Below are 27,410 nucleotides of genomic sequence, written 5' to 3'. Positions count from 1 at the left end.
TCAATTTCACCAGTGTGATGAATACAAATCTGTGTGAAAGCCAAACTGACCACAATTCGCCCCCTCTGTGTGTATATAAGATGTGTTACTCAAGATGTAAAAACAAACCTATAAGCTTATTTACTTATGGGAAGTTAATGAAGCCACATTCCAATGAGTTTAAACTAAACTGACCTGTAGCAAGACTTATTTTCAGAACAAATATGCTCAAAGTATTTCATCTTGGGGATTTTTAAAATCAGTATTTTCTTTCAGATAACTATAGGAGCTCTCTCAATTCAACCATCCCTGTCTCCTTCCTCCCCTCCATCTTTTAGGCCTCCGCTCGGTTCACATGTGAGAGAATGTGATACTGCAAACAAACTAAACATCACGACAGACCACACATACATTTATTCAGTCATTTATCAAGCAACAGGACTATAGGCATGCTACCAGCTCTGTGAGGCTTCATCAGCATGCTAACATGCTCACAATGACCAGCCGATTAGACTGTTGCCAGGCTATTAAATAGGCATTATCAGTTGCTATAAGCCTCATAGGTGTGGGGCAATAGGGGCCTACTACACCCACTAGTAAGATTTATCATCTATTCAAATGGTAGATCACCAAAAGAAGAAATAAAAGAACACAACAGCGACTTCTAGGGATCGTAGTAATTATGACAGGAGCAGAGGTGGAAGTCAGGTGCTGTAGTATAGACAGTGTGATACTCCATAAGGCGTGGAGTTTGGGGACAATGGATGGGACACAAAACACAGAGTTTTCACCCAAGAGACCGGAGATTGCATCTCGTGTAGTTGTCTTTGTGTTCGTAGTTACTTTAACCCAAAACACAATGTTTTTCCCTAAAGTAGTTTTATTGCCTAAACATATTTTGTTGCCTAAACCTAAAGAAGTTGTAGTTTTATTGCCTAAACCTAAAGGAGTTATAGTTTTGTTGCCTAAACCTAAAGAAGTTGTAGTTTTGTTACCTAAACCTAAACAAGTTGTAGTTTTGTTGCCTAAACCTAAAGAAGTTGTAGTTTTATTGCCTAAACCTACAGAAGTTGTAGTTTTGTTGCCTAAACCTAAAGAAGATGTAGTTTTGTTACCTAAACCTAAAGAAGTTGTAGTTTGGTGGCCTAAACCTGAAGAAGTTTTAGTTTTGTTGCCTATACCTAAATAAGTTATAGTTGTGTTGCCTAAACCTAAAGAAGTTGTAGTATTGTTGCCTAAACCTTAAAAAGTTGTAGTTTTGTTGCCTTAACCTGAAGAAGTTGTAGTTGTATTGCCTACACCTAAAGAAGTTGTAGTTTTGTTACCTCAATCTAAAGAAAATGTAGTTTTGTTGCCTAAACCTAAAGAAGTTATAGTTTTGTTGCCTATACCTAAAGCAGTTTTAGTTTTATTGCCTAAAGAAGTTTTAGTTTTATTACCTAAAGAAGTTGTAGTTTAGTGGCTTAAACCTAAAGAAGCCTTTTTGTTTGTGTTCAAAACGTGACGTTTCATACAGTTTTACAACATGTGAGAACGTGTTGCTTTTAAGTTTCACTTTCACTTTTACAACGTAGTAGGTGTAGTAGGCCCCTAACGGCCCACAGCTATGGTGCTTATAGTGACTGATAATTAATGGCCTGATAACAGTAGAATCGGGTGCAATGACAATGCTAACTGATGTTTAGCAGGTACTGTATAATATTGACCATGTTCACCATCTTAGCTTAGTTTGTTAGCATGCTAACCTTTATGCTAATTAGCACTAAACACAAAGTACAGCTGAGGCTGATGGGAATGTCATTAGTTTTGCAGGTATTTGGTCAAAAGCCAAGTATTGCACAAATTGAAATTTTGACCGTAAAATTAAACGTTCATGGATCACCAAAGTTATTACAAATCATCCTGAGGGAGACATGAATGTTTGTACCAAATTTCATGTCCATCCATCCAACAACTGCTGGGATATATCTATCAAAAACCACAAATGCCAACCCCATGGTGGCGCTAGAGGAAAAGTCAGGAGATCACCAGAGGATACATCATCAGGAAACCATGAATGATACATCATCAGGAAACCAAGAATGTTTGTAGAAAAGTTCAAGCATTTGATGAGATATTTCAGTTTGGACCAAAGTGGTGGACCTGCCGACTGATATTGTCATCCAGCTAGAGCTTTGATGTTAACTTTTGCTTGTTCCAGCCTCTCAAATGTGAGGATTTCATATTTCTTTCTCTTTTACATCATTGTTAATTGAATATCTTGGTCGGACTAAACAATTTGAACTTGAGCTTTAGGAAACTGTGAAGAGCATTTTTCATTATTTTGATATTTTATAGACTAAACAATTAATCAAATAATTGAAAAAAAAAATCAACAGATTAGTTGATAGTCTGCTCTTGTCTTTCCTGCTCTGTTTTTACACTCCGTAAATCTCCCTGAATGATCAGTATTCATGGACCCTCTTCTACAGCCATGGTCTGTGGTCTACTGGTAATCTATTTTAGAGGTTCTTGACATGAAAAAGTTTGATATCACTCTCAAAATCTGTGTGCTAACTTCTATTTATGTCCACTGCTCACTTATGGTTCTCTGGGAAGCAGCCGGGCAAAAACGTTTAATAAATAAATACATTTTATATTATATATTTTTTTGTTCAACGCAGGCCATTTCGGTAGAGACATTCAATATGACAAGAGAATAGAAATAATGGTGTTTTACTTTTGTACGGCACTTTGTAGGCGGCTTGTAGGCTTTCAGTCCAAATGGCGGAATCGTAGCTTTGCTGCTGGGCACTGATGTTGCAATTGAACGAACAACTAACTTTCACTTCTTATCAATATACGTTCTTTGGAGCGGGTCCTCTTCACGGAGCCCAGAACAGACAAACCAAACACTGGCTCTAGATAGGGCCATTCACCTTTTCACGTTGCCATCGTAGTTCTCCTCCTACACGCTTCGCACACGGAAGAAGTTTCAATCGGTTGCAATCTGCAACCTCACTGCTAGATGCTACCAAATCCTACACACTGTACCTTTTAAAACAATTAACCAGTCAATTAACCAATCAGAATGGTCATAATCTTCCAGCAGTGTTTCAGCACCAGCAGCTCCAGCTTCTTGAACCTGAGCTGAGCGTCTTGAACTTTCTCCTCTTTACGTGCCCAACGCTGCTCACTGCGTGTGAAAACTGACATCAGCAGCAAACAGCTTATCACCGTGAGAATAGCAGCTTTCTCAAAGGCCCCAGGACCGCTGATAAGCAAGCAGCTCTCAAAGTTATCAAACATACTCCACCAACATTGTATCAAGCACACTGAGGAGAGGGGTTTTGAAATTGTGTGTGTGTGTGTGTGTGTGTGTGTGTGTGTGTGTGTGTGTGTGTGTGTGTGTGTGTGTGTGTGTGTGTGTGTGTGTGTGTGTGTGTGTGTGTGTGTGTGTGTGTGTGTGTGTGTGCACTGAAAACATAGCACAACAGTGTTTACATGGTACAGTAGTGGTTTTTAGCTCAGTGGGGTCTATTCTCGGAGCTCTTTCATGCTGCCCCCTGCTGTGAGGTGTGTGTGAGGAGGATCTATCTTCTCACACTGTCACCTGCTGCTATGCCTCAACTCAGACTGTGTACAAGTCTCAACCTCTGGCCCACAACAACTTTAGATTCCAAAGCGAGATCAGCTTTCAACTTCCTCTGCAGCTATCACAACATGGCATGCTGGATTATGGACAGAAAGAGCTATATTCCATGTCTTAATATAGAACCGTGCAGCAGCAGCATGCATGCATATAGACTGTCTGATATCACATATCAAGTATAGCTATCAGCAGATGCCCTTGGTCTCACATCAGCTGCATGGCGCACTCAGCAGCACCGTGATCCGCTCTGGTCACTGCGACTTAGTGTGACCCTTTGACCTTGTTGTCACCGTGTCAGCTGGAGCTCCAGCAGCAAACTAAACATCTGCATTAGCCTAGCAGAGAATAGCAACGTGCACTGTGTGGACATCCATCCCATACACTCCTCCCTGCCTCCCCCCCACCGGGCTCTATTTTCGTCCGGCTGTGTCAGCAGTCTGAACATTCTCTCTCGCCGACGCATGACAAACACACTTACCCCTCACATGTGAGCAGCACGTCGCTTCATGGGCAACAGCGCTCATGCATTCATTCGTCTGTTTTTGGTCGCGTCTCATTCAGCAGGAGAACTCAACTCAACGCTCTGCAGTCATGCAGCAGCTGGCACAGAGAGAGAGAGAGAGAGAGAGAGAGACGGGGGGGGGGGGTCTCTGACTGGTCCGGATTCAGACAAATAGCAGGCCAGCTGCTTACTTTGGATTTTTACAAATAAAACCACCAGATTATTTAATCCATTTACATCATGCGTCAGAGTCCACAGCCAGATACTGGGTCAGAGAGAGAGAGAGAGAGAGAGAGAGAGAGGACATAAATACCCAGTCAAAAGGTCTTTATTCATAGAACTACTGGTTCTGTATATGGAGGACGGAAGCTGCCAAAATCAAAAATCAATCAATCAATAAATAAATGATTCGATAAATAAATAAATATGTCATAAAATGTAGTAAAATAATATCAAAAACAAAATAAATGTGACATAAATTGATATTTCTGCTTTAAAGTGGCAGTATGTTTTTGGCATCATCGGGCAAAAATTCCATAATAACCTTTCAGCATATTGTAATTCAAGTGTTCTGAAAGAAAACTAGACTTCTGCACCTCCTCATGGCTCTGTTTACATGCTTTAAAATTTTCTGACCAATCACAGGTCATTTCAGAGAGAGAGCGTTCCTATTGGCTGTTCATTCAACAGAGGCAGCTGTCAATTACTCATGAGCTCCGATCAAACGGTCAAACTAGGCAGCGCTGATCAAATATGAATCAATATTCTGTTACTATAATACTTATTTTTCATGTAAAATGTTTTTAGAAACATCTTGTAGTGTACTGTTTATCTGTAAAATGAGAACGTGTGACCCGGCTGGTGGGCGGTGCTTGGTATTTCCTCAGCTGATCTCAACATGGCAGCCAAGTCACAAACTTTGTCATTTTACAGCCAGGGCTGGACTGGCCATCTGGCATACCGGGTATTTTCCCGGTGGGCCGACGTCCTTTTGGGTCGACGTATGTCTTTTTTTTTTTGGCCCATAAAACAGGTAAATCGGCCCATTTCTTTTCCTTAATTGACACTGGGCTGGCCCAATCGCTCTGTGCCGGGCGGCCACAGTGAGGAGGAGAGGTAGAGAGATGAGGGAGGGGGTGTAGAGTTTGCGGTTAACAGTTATGGGCTGTCTGGCTCAACATATGTCATGAGAGATGAGCAGTGCTTGAAGTGGGCTGGTACATAGCGGTACGCAGTATTTTACTCATCTTACTCCTCGGCGTACCGTGACTTTTTCATGCGTACCGGAGCTTCTCACAAGCTGCCGGTACTCTCCACTGCCCTCTCCATATCAGGTTCTCTGGGAGATTCATAATGGTGATACATAACGGTGCAGCGCCAGCGTATTTGCGCCATGTGGGTTTATTGTTTTAAAGTCACCAGAATTCAGGAAACAAAGTCTCTGAAACTCAAATTTCAAATCAAACTCCAGCTCGGTTCTGATTGGTTGTTTTCCTACGGTCTGTGAAATCCTGCAGATGCCATTAGGAGCACCGGAGGACACAGAGGAACATGATTTTTTTCAGATTACCTGCCTCATGTACTACTTTAAGGATATAGCGACCGTTTTATAAAAATAACTATTTTTTTTCATCATATTTGCTCCAATTCTACCCGCTGCAGCTTTAATTTGCTTCTTTATTTATTTATCTTTGTATTAATTCCCTTATTTATTTATTTACTCTTCTGTTTAATTTTCCCTTTTGATTATTTATGTATTTATTTTTATTAATTTTAAATCCATTCATTTATTTTTACATTTATTTCTTATTTATGTATGTATGCATTTATTGATGAATATTGATTGATGACTGGGGGGGACTGGATGGTACACTAACATGCCGGACCGGTTACATAAACAGAGTACAGAGAAGCTCCTATTACAACATATACAGAGGGAGAGTGACTTCATTCTCTGCTCAGGTAGACATTACTCCTTTATATCTTAACATAGACAATAGTTGTTTGCTGCTATATTAATGCGCTCAATGCTCTCTGAATTTTGAATTCGCCACCTTTAAAGTTGGGGCAACATATTGGTTTGGGTTAAATGTTGATAAAGAAAACACATAATGTCTCATGGTTCAAGTCACTGACTTGACGTTTAAAATATTAAACCAACACATGATCTTTTCCTAACTTTAACCACGTGATGAGTGCCTAAACATAACCATGAAAACAATTTTACCATGCTTAAGAGAACAAGAACAATGAAAAATGTTGTCAGTGAACATTTTGCAGATACAGTATGTTCTATATAACCGATTATTTTAAAAATGTTCCTCATTATATTATGCAAAAATTTTATCCGGATGGTATATGTTTTTTTCAAAACGTCTGCCTATATTTATTTCTCCTATGAGACATATGAAAGAAATGCTACATCTCACAAGCTTGCAACACATTTTTACATTCATGTTCCTGGCTAAAGTCCTTTAGTGAACCACACTCAATAAATAAGGTAACAGATGACAAGTGACACACATAACTTGAATCAGTCAGCAGATCTGTAAAGGACAACAGTGTGAGGAAACAACGGTGTTGGAAATCTTCCCACAGCAACAACTGCAGCAGCTTTTATTAGCAGAGCTCCTCGATGCATGAAAGGTCCAGCATGTGATTTATATATATACTGGGATTAGCAATAGAAGGTAAACACTGAGGCAAATGTATCATCTGGCATTCCTCAAGGTCTTCCTCAAAACAAACTGTCTTTGAATTTACACCATGGATCTAAAACATCTACTAATTGAATGGGATCAGATGGGCTGCAAAAAACCCCAGATATCTTCTGTTATTGTGGTTTTCTTCTCTCTGTGCGGCTTTCTTTAAAGGTGCTAAATGTGAGATTGGTAGCATTTCTAACGCATTTTCAACAGTGTTAAAGGGACTCTATGTAAGAATCAGAAATGTCTTGTTAACAGCGACACCTGTGGCCGTTAAGTCAGCGTCTTGTTGCTCGCGCTTGTGCTCGCTCTACATAGACATGAACGAGCATCGATCAAAACAGTGAGGCGACACAAGTCAGCTAAAACCACAATATCACTCTATATTTCAGCTGCTTGGCAGTAATGTTAGCTGACCAGACGAAGGTATCTCCATGAATCAATGCTGATACTGTGTTTTCCTGCTTCAGCCTCCCGACTGGTGTCAGAAGGAACAAGGGAGACACCGGAGTTTTGGTCGGAGACGATAACGTTTCTCTCTGCGGAGCCCCGTCTATTCACTCAGCAGCAGGAAACGACACGGGAAACCTCTGTTGGTCTGGAGGAGCTGCAGCAGTTGTTTCTGCACAAACGTCCACTGTACATTCACTAGATATTCTCAGAGCTAAACTAACTCTTCTGCAGTGTGGAATGTGCGCGCATGCACGTGAGAGGTGGAGTGAGAGAGTGAGAACGAGCGCGGTGTGTGAGTGAAGGCAAGCAGGCAGAGGAGCAGAGTACAGCAGAGACTCCGGCCCTGGAGACCAAAGCTACAGTCTCCCCTGTCTTCTGACCGCGGTCGGGAGGCTGAAGCAGGAAGAGTTGACACTGTTTTGCAAGACGGGCTTCACTAGATAGAACTTTGCTGTTTTGGTGCTTCCGTGTAGTTTGTGTTGGAGTCTGAATCTGAACAGCGTAGCCACACTCGAGCGCGCATGGGACACCGACCCGCAATGATTTATACGTGTAAGAAGTTACAAACAGTCCCTTTAACATGGGGGGGGGGGAGGGTGGTTGCTACCCTTCCGCAACAGAGCCGTCAGTCGGGACGGCGTTATTAACTATAACCATGGGTGCCAGAAGTAGGGGGGCCAAGGTGTCATTGCCCCCGCCCCCCCCCCCACACACACTTTACGGCCCTGTCCCACTTTCTTTTTAAGGTCGCAAATTACTGTATCCCGCAAATACCCTATATTGAAAAAAAAAAAACGGTAAAATAAAGACGTTTCAATCATTCCCGTCCACCCCGTGCATGACAAAACTGGAGGCCGTCAGAAGTGTTTTTACTCTACAGATAGGCTCTCATTTTAATCTGTGCAGCAGCTGTCTGCACGGCTCCGTCTCAGCCGTTTACGTTACGTTTCAAGTCTATTATTTTGACAATTATGTGCGTAAAGACGAGGTTGATGCCCAATAAAAAAGTACTGAATAATACTGTATACTTATCCACGTTTTGCAATCTGCAGGGCAGAGTGTGCTGTGGATCTTTATCCAATCATAATCAACCATTGTGTAGCCTAATTTAAATGAAATCACAGTGATCTGACACCCAGCCCGCTACAGTTTCATAATGAACCCAAAATATCTTTTACGCTTCTCAACTGGTGCGCTGGCCCTCACCGGGTGCATTGGAAAGGCCCAACTGTCCCTCGCCCGGACTTCACTGCTGCCCGGGGCCGTTGAGTTCTCACTGCGCAGTGCGACCTCTCTCCCTGCGGGGAGGGACCGGATTCCCGGCGCAACTGTAAACATGCAGTAAAAGCATGTGTGGCCGGCCCGGCGATGTCAACATAGCACGGAGAAGCTCTGATGCAACACACAGAGGGAGAGAGACTTCATTCTCTGCTCAGGTAGATATTACTCCTCTATATCTTTACATGGACTTGAGGGTTGTTTGCTGCTATATTAATGCTCTGGATATCGTATAGAGAACTTTAAATAAATGACCACTGATAGGTTCATAGGAACCAAACACTGAGACACTGAAGAACAATACTGTACTTTGTAGGTATAAAGTGTTTTATTCTTCAGATTTGCAGACAAACCTAATACAGATCTGAAAATATGAAGGGTGTGGATTCAGAACGCAGACAGCATCTCTCTCGTCATCATCTTTTAAGCTTTTCGTATATCCTGATGGGATGGGGCATCTCCTCTCTTTTTGTTCCTGTGATGAATCTACTTTTCTGATCCTAAGAGAATATATTGATTAAAATCAGCACAATGATTATGTAAATAACACAAATTCCTTCAACACTACATCAGTATCTATCCGTTAAACTCATAGAATGTAATCACTGTTCGTGTTCCTGCACTTTGTCTGACAGCTTCTCCTCCCGTCGACTCCCACATTAAACAGATGCGCGAAAACAATGAACAGAACTTCAGTAACGCTCAGCTCGACCCACATCGTATTCCCATTGCTTAACACCCTGCGTGTTGGTGTGTTTGTGTGTCTGTCTCTAGAGGACATTCACCAGATGTTTGCTGTTCTGTTCCACATCAAAACCCTGACCCAGGAGGATTATCCTGTCAGATCTCCCCTCCATCAATCTCCTTTGCACCAGAGACTCCCCTGGATCACCTCCATCCACCGCCTGCGGTACATTTGGATTCCCGTCAAATACTTGGAGCTCACTTGCAGAGACCTCCCCGGTTGGTGAGTAACTCAATGACCCAGTTATGCAACTGAGGGCCGGTGGAATTCCTGATGATTGCCGAGTGCCAGTGGAATTCTTGGTAACAGTTCGTGGGTGCAAAATGTCACTTTTCACACACCCAGCAGTCTGCACACACACACACACACACACACACACACACACACACACACACACACACACACACACACACACACAGCCTGACCCACATAAATGAAAATCCCTCCAGTTCCCTTGGGTAAGTTTCACATATTTACTTCACAGAAGATTAACCTCTTGCCCTCCTTTTTTTCAGAAAAGTATGGAGTAATTTTCTCAAACAGCCGTATAGTCATGGGCCAAATACCACTGTGAGTACATACAGGAGGATATACACTAGTAGTCTACAGTTTGGTCTATGATTCAGCACTGATTTGGCCAGCTGAGGGTGTTGTATACAAATCATCTGGTTTAGATTTGGGTGATTGAATCCCCAACTCCCTCACACTCCAACGGATGCTAAATTCCGTCTTTCAGAGGTTGTAGCGGGGTCACTTTTAAAGCTGAATACTGGTATCATATGAAACTACAATGTCACCAACAATGTCATGCCAGCTTGTCGGGAAGAATGCTATAAATAACGCTGCAAAGTAACGATATATTTTGGCGAGGAAAAAACTGGCATGGTGATTTTCAAAGGGGTCCCTTGACGTCTGAACTCAAGATATGTGGATGACAATGGTTTCTATGGGTACCCACGAGTCTCCCCTTTACAGACATGCCCACTTTTTGATAATCACATGCAGTTTGGGGCAAAAACCATGCAGTTTTTTGCATGCAGTATAAATGTGTTATTTTCGCCTATACTGAAATGGTGTTTGAATATTTCTGCATACTGGGGTCCATAAACCAGGGGTCTCCAACCTCGTTTCCTCTGAGATCTAATTTGAAAAAATGAAAGTGGCCGAGAGCTACACATAGCGCCACCAGGTTGTACATCGGCGATATCAGACATAATTTCTGTCTTACTTTCATGGTCCTTTAATAACATTGCAGCCACCGCAGTCATCGCCTCTGTTACAATCCCGCCATCGGTGAAGGGCTTTTTATTTCGTTAGGATGTGCGCCACTTTAAATGAAGCCTCTGCTGCAGCATTGGCCTTCTTCATCGGTTTGGTAAACAGGGACTGTCGTCTTTTAAGCGTTGTTTTCAGCTCCGTCACCTTCTCCGTTCGTAAACTGTTACCAGCGGGAATGTCCCGTGAAAAGTTGCCGTGGACTTTAGTGAAGTGGTGCTCGACGTTAGATCTTTAACCGACTGACATGCTCGCACCGCAAATGAGACACACACATTTTGTCAATACCCGTTCCTCATTAAAATAGTATATTTTTTGCTTTTTACTGGCCTGGCTATTTTCTGCGGTCATTGTCAAATCTGGTGTACGATGGCTGGTCTGCAAGCATCGCCTGATGTTACCGCGTCGCTGATGTCATGAAATTTGAAAGCAGCGCAACTTGTTTAATTTTCGGCTGATTGGCAAATAATCATTTTGAGTCAGAAGGGGGCGCAATGTCTGTGAATTTGATTGGATAGAAATTTAAACCGGTTTAAAATTAGACTTTGTGTTATCAAATTTATGTCCAATTTACTCACAATTTATTTTAATTATTCAATTAATTTATGAATTAATTTTTATTTCTGATTCATAACTTGACCAATTTGACACACAGTGTTGAGCTGCATCTCAAATTAATCTGCAGGTTCCCATCTTTCAGTTGATGTACACCACTTCTATGTGACATCTACTGTTGACTATTTATCTCCCCCTGAACACCCCCTGACCCATACCCCTCTAAAACAGGCTAGACATGAGCTAACATGTGGGAAACTGTTCCCAAGGATCAGGGGGTGTTTGCTGGTGATCCTGCGTCTTTAGCGGGAGTTGCATAACCAGATTAGGGTAGTTGGTTTTAGGTTTGAGGGTCACTGAGGCCCGATTAGCTCTTTAGCTTTACGATCTAAAATCTGAATCGCCTGAAGCAGCTTCCCGACCGCAGAGATTCCTGAATGAGCTCCTGTTCTGTGTGAGATTTTTGAGGCCACCTGGGGAGCGATCCAAGTAGAGCTTTTTAAAGGCCTTTGATTAGACCATAAAGTCATGGATGAATGGCTCAAAAACCTGGTGACCGTGTGAATGTAATTTCTGCTTTTCTATGAAAGTGAGAAGTAATTAGCAGTTAAAAAACGACCTTGGAACAACACTGGACCCGCTCCCTGAGGAATTCAGAGCGCGTGATTAAAACCCCCGGCAGGAGAAGCTGCTTTGAAATAGCGAGTTTAATGAGATAACAGTTTGACTCGCAACAGTCTTCACTCGGCTGCCCTTGAACTGAATCGGCGCTCAGATCGTGCAAGATGTCGCAATAATAATGTTGCACTTTGTCAATAACTTACAAATACTCTTTAACTGTTTAGTTCTATGATAAAAACGAATACACAGTCAAAGGGCAAAAACACTTATTCTTTATAATTTAACCTCAAGTAAGAAAAACTGTAGTAGTTTGATGAGCCCACAATGACTTGCTGCATAGATGGATAACTACAAAGGCTCCTGCAATGCCACCTACTGGCAAACTATACTCGGTAACACTTTATAATAACCCTCATTTAAATAAAAGGCAAGTTAATTCAACTTAGTTAATAGTTATTTTACTGTTAACAAACAACTAATTTATAATTAATTATGTTTACTACTTGTTAGTAATACTATAATTTAGTTAATTTAGTATAATTAAGTTATTTTAACAGTTTCTGCCATCAGAAGGGTTCTACACAGTATCTTAGCTGTTCCTAGGACTGCGCTCTTCTAGACTGAGGCTTCAGATGTCGTTCCTGGAATCTGCTGGAGCCACTCTCCCGGTTTGGGGGTCACAGCCCCGAGTGCTCCTACTACCACGGGGACCACGTCGCCTTTGACCTTCCACATCTGTTCCAGCTGTTCTTTCAACCCTTGATACCCCTCAACCTTTTCGTGTTCCTTCTTCCTGATGTTGCTGTCAGCTGGTATCGCCACATCTATCACCACTGACCTCTTCTGCTGTTTGTCAACAACCACAATGTCCGGTTGGTTAGCCAGCAGCTGCTTGTCAGTCTAGAATCTGAAGTCCCACAGGACCTTAGCCCTGTTGTTCTCAACCACCTTTGGTGGTATGTCCCATTGGGATTTGGGTACTTCTAGTCCGTACTGGGTACAGATGTTCCTGTACACTATCCCAGTCACTTGGTTGTGCCTCTCCATGTACGCTGATCCAGCTTGCATCTCACACCCTACTACTATGTGCTGGACCGTCTCAGGGGCATCTTTGCACAGCCTGCACCTTGGATCTGATCTACTATGGTAGATCCTGGTCTGATCTACTATGGTGGATCCTGGTCTGATCTACTATGGTAGATCCTGGTCTGATCTACTATGGTAGATCCTGGTCTGATCTACTATGGTGGATCCTGGTCTGAAAAAAAAAAATATATATATATATATGTATATTTTCTAAAGATATTATTTGTATAATATAAATAATATCTTTATCATTAGCAAATATATATTTGCTAATGATAAAGATATTATTTGTAAACCGTAAAGAAATTGTTTGTAAAACATCTGTAAACATCACAGACAGATATTTGTAACACTTTGTTAACGGTTAATAACTGGTTTGTAAAGCGTCTATAAACATTATTTGGATGGCTATTATAAAGTTGGAACTAATGATTATAATACTTTGTTAAATAGTTAATAAATACTTTGTGAAGCATTTATAAACACTATTTAGATATAGTTAATACTTTGTTAATGGTTAATAATTGGTTTCTGGTCCATCTATCTGTGTAATGTTCATAGATATTTACAAACAATTTGTTAAAGGTTTAAACATCATTTGGTAATAATAACTACTTAATATATTATATGAAATGTGATGATGTGTGTAACAATAACCTGTCAACAAATAGTTTAATTATGCAATTGTATAGAATTTATAAACTAATTTCATATTACACAAACGAATGATTGCATTACTAATAATTAGTAAATATTAATTATCATTTCATTGTTTGTTAACAGAAAAATAACTATTGACTAAGTTAGATTTACCATCAACTTACCATTTATAAATTATTATTTTTTTTTATAAAGTGTTACCCCATATCCCGCATGTAAGTGTTAATTCATGTTTATCAACAACTATAACTCCTCCAAAGGAGGCTGGTGTATACATTTTTACTTGTTCTCATTTAAACCCACAACAGCTGCCAGATGTAAACTAACCGGCTGCAGATTTGTACTCCCTTTTTGCTTTAAATGTTCAGTAAGGTCAGATAGTCTTTAACTAATTCAGCTCTCTTTTACAAGTTGTAAATGTGGATGACATATATCTGTCAGTTTTAAAAACTTGACCATCAGACTTCAGGAATGCAGAAACGATGCCAAAATCGGACTGATTAACTGATTAGCTTAAATGTTCACATGATTGCACGTTTGCAAAGTTCCTTTGGAGAATTTGAACTTGGGTTGAGAATTTGGGGTCAGTTTGACCGCACACATAAAATGTCAGGAAACGTGTTTTCAGTTTTCAGTGACACTACAGGCAGATTATCCTCTACTGGAGGAATACCCCCCCTCTCCCTCTCCCTCTAACCACCCACATTCATGAGGTTGTTTCTGCCCAGAAGTTCATGTTGTGTAACCGCAAAATTCTTGTCCCACTTATATCAGCATGTCAGCTTATATCAGCACTAAAATGCATTGTGGGTGATCCAACCCCAGACAGTCAGCTCTAAATACAAATGTGAACTAGAATGGCTCTCAGAGAGCGCAGACCGTGAAAAAACGCAGAATCTGTCTCTCTCTCTGAAGGAAAGAGGCGGGGTCATGCGTCATCAGTTACACTGCACATGTGTTATACCCAGAGGTCTTAATGTTCTGGCTAATCTGAATCCTTAAAACAATTCCTGAATCTGGATCATTGTCCGGATCGCCACCAAAATCGAATGGATTGTTCATTGTGCCGCACCCCACCCCTCCAAAAAATTTCATTCAAATCCATTGCGGACTTTTGGAGTAATCCTGCTAACGGACAAACAAACAAACAAACAAACAAACAAACAAACCAACAAACCAACGCTGGTGAAAACATAACCTCCTTCCTAGGCCTTTGGCCCTGTCGGAGGTAATTAAGACCAAAATGTCAATTTCATCCCATTCAGAGACACAGTCATGTGACCTCATCTGCAGCATGAATAACAAACTGCTTTAACAGGATGATCTGCTGGTATTATTAGCACATTTCGGACCTGTTAAAGCATTACCGAAGAGTATAGAAGTAAAGAGACGAAACTCCGGTGTTTTTTTGACAACAGCCGCTGCTGCCATTTTGGACTGAAAACGCATATTATATTTAGAATATTTTATTGTTTAACACAGGCCATTTTGGTAAAATATGACAATAGAAATTAAATAATTTAGTTTTACTTTTGTACTGCACTTTTTAGGCGGACGATTTACTGGCGTCCGGTAGTCGGTGATGTTGCAATGGAACGACTTCCACTTCTTGGCAATATACAGTACGTTCTTTGGTATTACCTAGAATAGTAAAGAGCAGAATAGAACACAATATATGTTTGTTTCAATGTGTACAGCAAGTCCTAGCTAAACCAACAAATCAGCACACAAATTTAACATCATTCAAAATCTGTAATAACAGCAGTGTTATTACTGAAAACAGTGACTCTTCCTGTTAGTTTCTACTGAGTAATGAGTTCCCACCAGAGCACAGGTCATGTCAACAGTGAAGATGAACACGCAGTAAACCTCAGCGCTTGTACTTGAAGTAAAAAAACACTTCCATTTTACTCCTACTTGCAAACTATGATAATAACTACCTGCACAATGTGATTCCTGCTCCAATTTGGTTCTCATTGTTTCCATTTCAGCCATTTTTAAGGGGATATTAAAAGGGACTGTTTGTAACTTCTTACACGTATAAATCATTGCGGGTCGGTGTCCCATGTGCGCTTGTTCAGACAAGACTCCAACACAAACTACACGGAAGCACCAAAACCACAAAGTTCTATCTAGTGAAGCCCGTCTGTTAAACAGTGTTGGCCGCGGTCGGAGGACGCGGGAGAGACCGTAGCTTTGGTCTCCAGGACTGGAGTCTCTGCTGTACTCTGCTCCTCTGCCTGCCTGCCTTCTCTCTTTCGCTCCACTCTCACGTGCATGCGCGCACACTCCACACTGCAGAAGAGTTAGTTTAGCTCTGAGAATATCTAGTGGATGTTTGTGCAGAAATAACTGCTGCAGCTCCTCCAGACCAACAGAGGTTTCCCGTGTCTTGAGAAGAGACGGGGCTCTGCAGCGAGAAATGTTATCGTCTCCGACCAAAACTCCGGTGTCTCCCCTGTTCCCTCCGGCCGCGGTCGGGAGGCTGAGGCAGGAAAAGCCAACACTAGGATCAGCATTGATTCATGGAGAGACCTTCGTCTGGTCAGCTAACATTACTGCCAAGCAACTGAAATATAGAGTGATATTGTGCTTTTAGCTGACGTGTGTCGCCTCACTGTTTTGACCGATGCTCGTTCATGTCTATGTAGAGCGAGCACAAGCGCGAGCAACAGGACGCTGACTTTCGTTGACTTAACGGCCACAGGTGTCGCTGTAAACAAGTAATTTCTGATTCTTACAAATAGTCCCTCTAAGGATTTTACACAAACACATTTTACTTTTTCGTTGTCTCTGATTGGCTGTTCATGCTCTGATTAATCATGTTATCCTAATCAACTGTGGTTCATGTGGCATTGAATTATTGAATGTTGACTTGAGAGCTGCTCTTAAATGTTACTTTCACACTTTGCTGTAAGGAGAAGTAAGTCGCTTGATAAATGTCTCTTATAGTGCTCACACTTAGAAAAGAACTGTTTGATGAACACGGGCGCAGGTGGATGGAAAAGTCAGTATTTCTGAGCGTGAGTCCCTAAGTGGTATTTCAGGTGTGCGCTCTGTAGAAACCCTCTGCCGCAGATGGGACACCGGTGCGGTCTCTCTCCCGTGTGGCTTCTCATGTGCTTCCTCAGATGTCCGCTGTGGGTGAAACTTTTCTCACAGTAAGAGCAACAGAAAGGCTTCTCGCCCGTGTGGATCCTCATGTGTATCTTTAAATCTCCCTTCCGGCTGCACTCTTTCCCGCAAACATGACAGCGATGCAGTTTCACCCCGGCGTGGCCGGCCATGTGTTCCGTCAGAGCCGTGGTGCTGTTGCACTGTTTGCCACACACGTGACAACACTTTGAGCCCCAGTGTGTTTGAAGGTGCATGTTAAGGCTTTTGGTGGACTCCAAGGTCTTTCCACACACAGCGCAGAGGACATCTGCGTCTTTCGAATGCATGCGAAAAGCATGATTTGTCAAGTGCTGATTGGAGGAAAAAAGTTCATCGCACAAATAGCAACGATAGTTCGGTGCAACTGAATTCAAATGAGATAAGTCAGTGGATTCTCTGGAAGTGATGAAGGAACTCTGACTTTGGTCTGTCTGTGTTTGGTTCAACGTTATACTTGCAGCAGGTCTTTCGTTTTCCCTGCCATCTTGGACCCTTTCATTTTGGATCAGAGTTTGTGAAGAGGGAGTTGAGGCGAGTGGTAGCACGAACTGTACAGTTGTAGTTTCCTCCTGAAACTGCTCCTCACTTTCACCGTTTGTCTGAGGCGGTTTTGTGTCCCCCTGCACACTGTTCTCCCAGACAGATGAATGAGGTAGGTATGAGCCATCAGCATCCTCAAACTCGTGTTGTTGTTCTTCTTCTTCTTCTTGTTGCTGACCGGCCCAGAGTTCATGAGCTTCCTCTTTAATGTGTCGATGCTCTGGGTCCCTCTGACAGACGCTCGGCTCCTGCTCACAGTGGCCCTGCTCAGAGGGAGTTTCCTCTTTACAGATGGACGACTGAGAAAAGTCTGGGGGAAAAAAAAAAGAGTAAAGACTTTAAAACTTCTGCATCGCCCATTCTTATTTCTTTGTCAGTTTTATAACCAAAATAGGTTGTTTATGCTGCCACATGACAACATCTCTATTAGTATGGAGGTATGCCAAAATCAAAAAGAAATGAATGAATGAATGAATGAGTGAATAAATAAATAAATAAATAAATAAATAAATAAAAATAAATAAAAAAATTGATAAAAACAAATACATAAATAAATAAAAGGGAAAATTAAACAGAAGAGTAAATAAATAAGGGAATTAATACAAAGATAAATAAGAAGCAAATTAAAACAGAAATATAAAATTAGTTCACATTTTATCAATTAATTAATGACTACATTTATTTCTAATAATTTTGACATTTATTTATTTTTAATATTGGCTGCTTCTGTCCTCCATATTTTTGGGTTGCAACTAATGATTATTTCCATTATCGTTAATCTGCAGATTATTTTCTCGATTAAATATACATTTTGAGAAGCTTGAAACAACAAATGTTAAATGACAAAACTATTTTTGGATTAATAGTTGCCGATTAATCTTCTGTCGATTGACTAATTGATTTATCGACTAATCGTTGCAGCTCTAATTGCAATATTGAGAAAAGTATTCACAATCTCACGGTAAAGTGTTTAACTCATGTTCATTTCATTTGAATATCATTAAGTTCAGGCAATGTTTCTTCTTTTTTGCCTCTTTGACTTCACAGTCTTTATTAAAATAAATTAAAAAGAATGTAATCAGTTGAGCTGTTAGTCAAACTAAATCTTTAAACATTGTTTTGGTTCAGGTTTCTTGTGATTTTTATATGTAAATATTTTGTCAGTTTATACAACCAAATAATACATCAATTATTTAAAAAACAAAACAAATAAATGATAAAAAAAAATATTTATTAATATAAAAATAAATATTTAAATATACTAGTTTCAGCACAACAGTGAGAGTTAACCCTTTGTTGACTAAAACAATGCCACAACGTCCAGTAACGGTAGCCTACGGACAATAAACATAAACATAAACATACCACTTTGACAAACCTTTAGGCTGATAATTATAGTATAGTCTGACCCTGACAGAAGTAAATAACAATGATGAAATGACCTGTTTCGTGGTTTGCCACCGCGTCCAGCAGCAGCGCTCTGAGCCGCTGGATCTCCTGCTGGCAGCTCGAAGCTTCTTCTTCATATTTTATTATCGTTCCTTCAAAAACCTGAAATATCTGGTCTGCAGCAGCTGTGAGCCGCTCGTTTACAAACGCCCTGAGGAGCAGCGGAGTAGACATGTTAGAGATAACTGTTTTATATGAACAGGAACGACCTCGAGAGGAGGTTTAACAGGTTTAACAGAGTCCAGTTCCTGTGCTGTTAGCATTAGCTCACAAGCTAGGGAAGTCACAATAACAACAAACCACAGAAGAAGAGTGTTGAGGCATGTCAGACAGCTGCTGCCCCCTGCAGGACGACAGCGTCCTTACCTCTCATTTAACAGCAGTGGAAGGAGGATATAAGATCATAGAGGTAAAGATAAAATGTATTTATCTCCAGCAGGGAAATTCAGTTGTTACAGCAGGACAGAAATAAATACACCTACAGATATATATAGAAAGTTACAGAAATAAATAGATAAACGTTTTACAGCAGCACACTGCTCCTAAATGCTTAGTATGGGTTAAATGCAGAGGTCAAATTTCATGTATGTACCTGTATGTGTTTAATGAATTATGTTTAAGTTAAAGGTCCCATATTGTTAAAAGTGAGATTTTCATGTATTTTATTTCATAAGGTAGGTTATAAATACTGTGAAAGTATCAAAACACTCAATCCACAGAGAAATACCCACAGCCCGTATTCAGAAACTATGCTTTTGAAACAAGCTGTCAGGATTTTTGTCCATTTGTGATGTCACAAATATACAATATTTAGACAATTTCACAGTTTTAAACGTAAGCATTCTAAATGTGTCCCAGTTTATTTTTCTGTTGCAGTGTATGTGAAATACATCAACTGACAGGAAGTAAATATGGACCCAAGGTGTTGCCTAGCAGCGCAATTCCGTTGAAATGCACTAAAATGGAGCGTTTCAGGCATAGAGTAAATACAGGTATATTCAGGCAGACTATATAAGAAACATAAAGGTTTTTTTTAACATTACAGCATGTAAACATTTTCTAGTAAAAACATAAAATACAAGTATGAACCTGAAAATTAGCACAATATGGGACCTTTAATAAGTAGGGTGGAGTCAGGTACAATGGGCCACTTTTTTGGTAAATGATCTATAAGACCATCAAATAAGCTATGCAAGAGATCTAATGATATTTTTTATAAATGAGCATGGGCCTCTTAAATATTCATTTGTTAAAAAAAAATTGAAAAAGTATCATTGTTTTGGAATCGTGAGAGTTAGAGTTATCAGCAGGTTCCCTCTTGAACTACGACTCAATGTTCAGGTAAATTGGGCCAATATAAAAAGAAGGCAACACAGTAATTTCAGCTGCCCATATTAGCAACCTCAGACCAATCAAAACTATTGTTACATGTCAGCGAGTGTTGTATCAACAATGCCAGATCAGTTATTGTGATTGGCTGTAAAATTTTAAAGGGCTATGATGCTCCAACCTTATCTGGCCCATTTTACATGATGGCCCATTTTACCTGACTCTACCCATTTTGCTGATAATAGGCCTACTAACATACTTTTATACTTACTTATAGTAGAGTATTTACACAGTGTGGTATTGATACTTTTACTTAAAGTGGCAGTAGGCAGTATATTTTTGGCATCATTGGGCAAAAATTCCATAATAACCTTTCAGCATATTGTAATTCAAGTGTTCTGAGAGATAACAAGACTTCTGCTCCTCCTCATGGCTCTGTTTTCAGGCTTTAGAAAATCTAGCCCCTGACGGCAGACTTTGACCAATCACAGGTCATTTCAGAGAGAGAGAGCGTTCCTATTGGCTGTGCGCCGATCATGTGACCGGTATTTGGCGTTCCTTCAAGAGATTTCCAACATGGCAGCTGGGTCACAAACTTTCTCATTTTACAGCTAAACCGTGCACTACAAGATGATTCTGAAAACATTTGAGGCAAGAAATAGGCATTAATGTTACAGAATATTGATTCATATTTGATCAGCGCTGACTAGTTTGACCGTTTGGTCGGAGTTTCGCGAGTGATTGACAGCCGGCTCTCATAGACGGCAGATGGACAGCAGACCTCAGATCAGCTCTTACTGCTTGTTTTCCTCCGGTCTGTGAAATCTTGCAGATGCTGTTAGGAGTACCGGACGACACAGAGAAACATGATTTTTCCTCAGGTTACCTGTTTCATGTACTACTGTCAGGATATAGCGACCGTTTTATAAAAATAACTTTTTTTAATCATATTTGCTCCAATCTCGCCTACTTCAGTTTTAAGTAAAGGATCTGAATACTTCTATACATTTCAGAGAGAAGGGCAGTCAAAATGAAACGGGGAAATCTGGGCCAAAGACAGAATCCCAGTTGTTAGACAACAACAAATAACACAGGTTAAGGTTAATCAAAGAAAGAGAAAAGTGCTGCCAGCTGCCTGAAAAAAACACAGGAAACAATAAAGGGATTCATAAGAGATCGAGGGAGCAAATAAAACAGTGATGAAGAGGCACACATGAAATCTTACGTTGTGTCACATATTTACGTTTCCTTTGACGAGTGAAAACCAGATGAGAGGTGAACAAACTCACCCAGTCCTGAGGCAGCTTGCAGGTGCTGCAATCTGTTTGCGGTGCTCATGGTTGGGTAAACACAGACACAGCCACTCACATGAAATCAGTGTTACTTTCTTTTGTGAAGTGATGAATTCGCTGGGAAACATAATACAACCTCATAACCTTGACTTACTCCTCTAGTCGGCGTGGACCATAATTGTCTGACTATTTTCACAAAGCACGGTCAGAGTGGAAAAACCTGTGATGACATCAGTAAGGCCCTTTCTATGAGGAGCCTGAGTTGTGACCTGTGCCCACTGCTCCCACTGCTCCCAATGCTCTCTGTTGTCCACCCACTTAACCATCTGTCCCACACTGAGCTCAGAGGACATGAAAGGACAGTCATGATGTGAGCTGTATACCTGGCACTGTGCATCTCCATCTGCAGCAGGTACAAACAAGAACAAGTTTGAGAATGACTGAGAATTAATGGATTATCAACATTGTATTCCGCTCTCATTGTTTCCACTATCAGATCACTATTCAGAAAATCTATTGTTTTATGTTTTATGTTTCCTCTCAATGTGGAGCCCTGAGACCTGCGAGATCACAGGCAAACCTAACCGACTTTACTGTCTTTGAGAGGCTGTAGCAGGTTCAATTTTAGAGCCAGACTGAGGGTACTGATATATCACATGAAACTAGAAAACCCACGGAATGTCATGATAGCTTGTTGGGAAGGAGGCTAAATAAGTAAATAGCTAAATTTTGGCGAGGAAAAACTGGCATGGTCATTTTCAAAGAGGTCCCTTGACCTCTGACCTCAAGATATGTGAATGTAAATGGGTTCTATGGGTACCCACGAGTCTCCCCTTTACAGACATGCCCACTTTATGATAATCACATGCAGTTTGGGGGCATCATAGGGTATCATTGTAAAGCTGAGACTCTAGTGGATCTGATAAGCCTAATTGTATTCATGTGTGGTGATGTTAGTGCCGATAGTAGCTATTTAATAATTTTTTTAATTTATTTTTTCATTCATTTTTAAAACTTGACCTCCCTGTATAAAGTGACCTGTGGTGACCTCTAGGATAATCACAGCCTCATGAAACTTTACAGCCACAAACTAGAGACCTAGAGCATTCAGAGGATGGATGGATCAAACTAGAGACCTAGAGCATTCAGAGGATGGATGGCTTTCCTAGCTAGATTGACAATAAGGGGGTTTCTGAGCAGTTTACACAACAGAAGTGCTCGCCATCCAATCGCCGAGAAAATGCAATTCTTGCAGAAATCTCCAAATGTCAAAGGTTTTTGTTACCAAATCACAGCATGAATTTTCTCTAGTGTTCCTCAAGGTCTTGGTGTCTTAATGTGGTATTTTGGAGGGATTATTGATAATTTTTTATCAATACTCGAGTGGTAGAAAATGATTAACTTTAGCAACAAATCTGTGTCAAACAAATGGTATCAACCCAAAAATTGCTGCAACAACTTATGAGACATAATAGAGCATGGGAATTATAACCATCATATACTTCCATTATAATGTTTTAGCCCTTATAGATTTTCACAGTTTATTTTAATCAATAAATTGATTCATGTTTATTTCTGATTTATGACTAGAACAACTTGACACAGAGTGCTGAGCAGCATCTCAAATTAATCTTCAGGTTCCCAGCTTTCAGATGATGTACACCACTTCTATGTGACATCTACTGTTGACCTGCTATCCCCCCCTAAATACTCCCTGTACCCCACTAAAAAAAGACAAAAAATGGGTCTATTGTGGGTCTCAGAGGGTTTAGGAAGGAGTGTAATCATGTTAAACTGAGTTTAGGTGCAGCACCATATGGACATAGTGTGAACAACTGGGCACTTTCTGATCTCCACCAGAGGGAGCCGAATAACTCAAGATAAAACACAACCAATCCAGTCCAAGTTAGAGCTTCTGTGAGTCTATTTGAATGCTTGCTGACAACTGAGAGAAAACAGAGCAGTGTTAGTTATATGATAATATGAATATGTTAATGTGAATGAAAGCCAGTCTCACTTTTTTATGTTTACTGTATGGACAATAATATAAAATCTACAGTGGTTTGTGTTGTGACATGCAAGTGTCAGGTGTCAAATGTCAACTGTGACAACCTCAAATACCTACTTAAAGTTATTTCACTTATTTTTCGATCTTAATATGTCGCTTGTTTTGCTTTTTCTTCATTTATAGTGTCATTGTGATGTTAGATTGTTTTCATGTTTTTATTGTTTTTGTGTGGACTATAGCGACCATTTTGTGGAAGCAAATGGGGATCCAGATAGGGAATAAAGAATTCAAATACTGAAATGCACTTTGTGACTACAAAATACCTGGCAAAACACAGGCAATGCATTTAAGGATGCCTATTAGAGCATTTCACATTCTTTTTAATGATGAATGGACTTGAAAAATGTCAAATGCTTGTGTGCTATAGACACTCAGTCTGTAGTCCAATTCACTCCCACTGAAAACAGCCTCTGAGCTGAGACTGGAGTTACCTGTCAAGTGACTACATATGTGAGGAAGGCGTTCTTGGTGTACAGAAGCAAAGCCTCTTATTCTCTGTAAATATGCAATAAACAATCAGGTGTCTGTTTATGGTTCCTTTACTTGTTTGTATCATTGTGTCATTTTGTATGCGTTTTCCTGTTGAGATGTGTGTATTTGTATTCAGGCCTATCTAGGGTTGGGTGTTGCAAATGAGTAATAAATGCTGCGATATGTGGCACTGGTCCATGCTATGTACTTGGCCCTATAAAAGTTAATATTAAATAAATAAATAACAACAAATTAGACAAAGTTTTTTCATAATCATGGCCAAGTTTTGTATTCATATAGCTTATGTTAACACAGTAAATCCTGCTCTGGTAAGTAAAACAAGATCTATATTGTTGCTTACAGTGCGAACAGGAAAGATGTAAAAGTTGATGTTTTATATTTAAAAAAACAGATATTGTTTTGTATTCCTTGATAAATTCTGTTTAGGCATTACTAGGGCTTCAAAACTACCATAGAATATTGATTTTAGTTTTGTTAAGTTTTTGGTTCATCACTATGGATTTATAAATATTTATAAATATTATATTAACATACATTATTAATTATATTAATTAATTATATTATTAATATGAATATTATATAATTACTTATAAATAAATAAAACATAAATGAACTAGAAATAAATGCAAAAATAAATAAATTAAAACATGTATTAATTAAATACATCGATAAATAAAAAAGGAAAACTAAACAGAAGAGTAAATAAATAAGGGAATTAATACAAAAAAAGAAGCAAATTAAAACAGAAATTTAATTTTATGCCACATTTGATCAATTATATAATGGCTACATTTATTTTTTATATTATTTTTGCTACATTTAATGACATATTTATCTATTTATTTAGTCATTCATTTATTTATTCATTTGTTTTCTACTTTGGCAGGTTCCGTCCTCCATACCTTTGGGCCTTGAACACAACACCAGAGTAGTGGGAGCGTCATCGGAGAGTGCAGAAACAATCAAGATGATTCACGTACTGTCGGATTCCAGACACCTATGTCGGACACATAATATAAAATTACAATAATAAACATATGAGGGACAGTTATTTTATTTCATCCTAATGAAGACTTCTAGTGAGTTATGTGAGTTATGTGAGTTATGTGAGTGAGGTTTAAAGCTGCAGCTGCGTGTGTTTTTTTCCCGTCCACACGTATGTTTGGTTATATGCTAATTGTTATTTCAGACACTTGTACGCATGTGCGTGGTGTGTTACTTCCTCGCGTCTCACGTTGCCGTGGAGTGAAGCTCTTCCAGTCTCTCAGCTCTCTCAGCAGCAGCAGCTAAAGGACGCTCAGTGTGCAGTCAGTCAGTCAGTCAGTCAGCCAGAGACCCAGCAGCAGCAGACATGTCGGACAGTGGGAGTCAGGAAGACGCCGGGGCCGCGAACGGGAGCGACGGCGGCGGCAGCCCGAAGAAACGCACCTCCAGACCGGCCGTCGGTAACAGAGTGACCGTGGTGCTCGGAGCTCAGTGGGGCGATGAGGGGAAAGGGAAAGTTGTGGACCTTCTGGCTCAAGACGCGGACATGGTGTGCAGATGTCAGGTTCGTTATTAGCCCTCCATGCTGCATTCACTTGTTATTATGCGTCCGTTAGTTACCGGAAACCCTCCGCAGGTACACGGCGGCTCAGGAGGTGACAGATCCAGAGCGAGCTACCGATCATCAGCCAGCTAACCAACATCTCACTCACTGTGTTGTTCTCACTGTTTTAGCTAATGTCACCTTGAATCCCTGCTAGCTGCTGTTTAGCTCCTCAGACACCTTTAATGTCAACTGACTGCTGTCTGTCGTGTGCACATGACAGCAGTCACGTACCTGAAGGCACCTTTGGCTCACTAAAGTCACCAGGTGCATCACTTCACACTGGGCTTTATGGCCACCATTCAGGCTCAAAAGTTAGCTAGCAACACGTTACTACACTGGATTGTGGTTGTTGCAGTTTCCTGCTGCTTTCCTTGTGTGCAAGGCTGCATTCACTACATTCAAGTTGTTGTCCATTATAGTCACAATGCTAAACATCATTATTTTCCCAACAAATTAGTTTAAATATTACAGGGAAACACCAAAATTATCATCTCATGTGGTGTTATATACTGTCAAATTTGATTTCAGATGCTTTTTAAAAAAACACTAATTACTGTTATCCTGATCCTGCATGCTGCACTGGAACGTATCCGTATATATATGCTATACACATTGTTCTGCCTTTGGGGGGCCCAAACATACAGTACACCACCTTATCATTTCAGACACGCTGTGAGTGGACATGGTACAAAACAAGACAACATAAATGATTTGTTGATAACATATTAACTACCGGTATGTCAGGATGTGCAAACAGATGTTGCCAATCTAACATCAGGATATGAGGGGCGTGTGTAGTTGTGACAGTGACAGTTCCTCTTAAACGGATGAACAGTATGTATAAAGAGTTGTGATTGTGCAGCCAGCTAATGGCGAGCTGTTATTCACCTTCACTGTTTCAGCCAGCAAATGATTGTTGTTTGTTTTATCTTATCAAGCGGTATATTTAGTGACATCCATGTGACCCCGGCCTCCGCACGCTCTTCATCTGGACTCGGTCAGCACGTTGGCTCAGTGGTTCGACTCCTGGCGTGTTGAATTTGCATGCACTCTAGATTTCTCATGCAAACTTTGTGGATTGGAGACTCTGAAATGCGATGTGTTGTTGTCTTGTTGTTGCCCACTGTGTCCTGGGAAGATTCCTGTCCCTAAGTGGAAGCAGTCGTGGGAGGACTGAGCCCCTCTTCTGGGATGGCCTAGAGCCACATACTTGAACCATATCTCCTCCCAAGAAAGCTGAAGTCTGGCCAGCCTGTAGAGGACTGGTCATATTTGGTCTACTGGTCTCTGATTTGTGTAACTGAATACTACTTGTATAACTTTTGTTGCCCTAGTGTGTATAGGACAACAGCTTTGGTCCAAGTTTACTTCCTGTCAGCAACTGCGTTAACAAACATTGTAAAGAGAAAATAGAAAGGGGCCCGTTTAGCATGTGTATGTTGTCAAGTTTGAAAAGATCTAAACTGAAGTGAAAGACTCAACAAACTGAGGCGATGAAGTCAGAATGACTGTACAGTATGTTGCAATTGCAATGTTGTCACATTTCAAACTTTTTCCCACAAATAAGGTTGATAATGTTGCTGCATTCACAGGACATTTTAGGTCAATAAGAAGCCACTGGTTTCCATTCGTTTCAGCATGGTGTGAAAATAAGATTTTAAAGGTTTGCTTTACTTTATGCTGTTTATTGTTACGTTGGAGTTGCACGAAAGCTCAGATTGATTTGAACATGTTTCTTATTTGCCTTGATTAGGGACCACACAATTTCACCCTTTCCCCTCAGATCTAGTAGGGCTGGGCTATATATCAATATTATATCAACATCACTATATGAGACTACATATCGTCTTAGATTGTGGATATCATAATATGGCATAAATGTTGTCTTTTCCTGGCTGCATTACAGTAAAATGATGAACTTACCAGACTGAATAGCTGTTCTGTGATTTGACTTTACCCACTTAGCCGTTATGTCCACGTTACTGATGATTATTTATCAAAAA

The 27,410-nt window shown here is 40.4% G+C and overlaps 3 protein-coding genes across 9 annotated transcripts in view; 2 read left to right on the top strand and 1 right to left on the bottom strand.

Moving 5' to 3' along the window:
* Window positions 1-27,410, top strand: part of LOC141773667 (echinoderm microtubule-associated protein-like 6) — a 512,018-nt gene that overhangs the window by 371,983 nt on the left and 112,625 nt on the right. The gene's annotated exons all lie outside the window — the stretch shown is intronic.
* LOC141773682 (uncharacterized) lies at window positions 14,941-18,958 on the bottom strand. Of its 2 annotated transcripts, XM_074645616.1 has the most exons (3): window positions 18,629-18,958; window positions 16,557-17,496; window positions 14,941-15,131 (listed from the first exon to the last, which is right to left on the bottom strand). In XM_074645616.1, exons 1-3 carry the CDS (start codon window positions 18,807-18,809, stop codon window positions 15,128-15,130), a joined length of 1,125 nt encoding a protein of 374 aa, XP_074501717.1. In that variant the 5' UTR covers window positions 18,810-18,958; the 3' UTR covers window positions 14,941-15,127. The 2 variants fall into 2 exon arrangements, with proteins under 2 accessions (XP_074501717.1, XP_074501716.1); XM_074645615.1 differs by having other exon boundaries at window positions 14,941-17,496; window positions 18,629-18,955.
* The window catches only part of adss2 (adenylosuccinate synthase 2), a 39,654-nt gene continuing 37,029 nt past the window's right edge, over window positions 24,786-27,410 (top strand). For all 3 annotated transcript variants that reach the window (XR_012595172.1, XR_012595173.1, XM_074645606.1), the window contains exon 1: window positions 24,786-25,365. Coding sequence is in view for 1 of the 3 variants with exons in the window: in XM_074645606.1 (XP_074501707.1) it covers window positions 25,168-25,365 (198 nt within the window). In the remaining 2 variants the exon portion in view is untranslated. The remainder of the gene's footprint in view (window positions 25,366-27,410) is intronic.

This window comes from Sebastes fasciatus, chromosome 9 (genome assembly GCF_043250625.1).
Source record: "Sebastes fasciatus isolate fSebFas1 chromosome 9, fSebFas1.pri, whole genome shotgun sequence".
Taxonomy (NCBI): Eukaryota; Metazoa; Chordata; class Actinopteri; order Perciformes; family Sebastidae; genus Sebastes; species Sebastes fasciatus.
The sequence above is the reverse complement of the archived record's forward strand: the minus strand, read 5'-3'. Positions and strand labels throughout refer to the sequence as shown.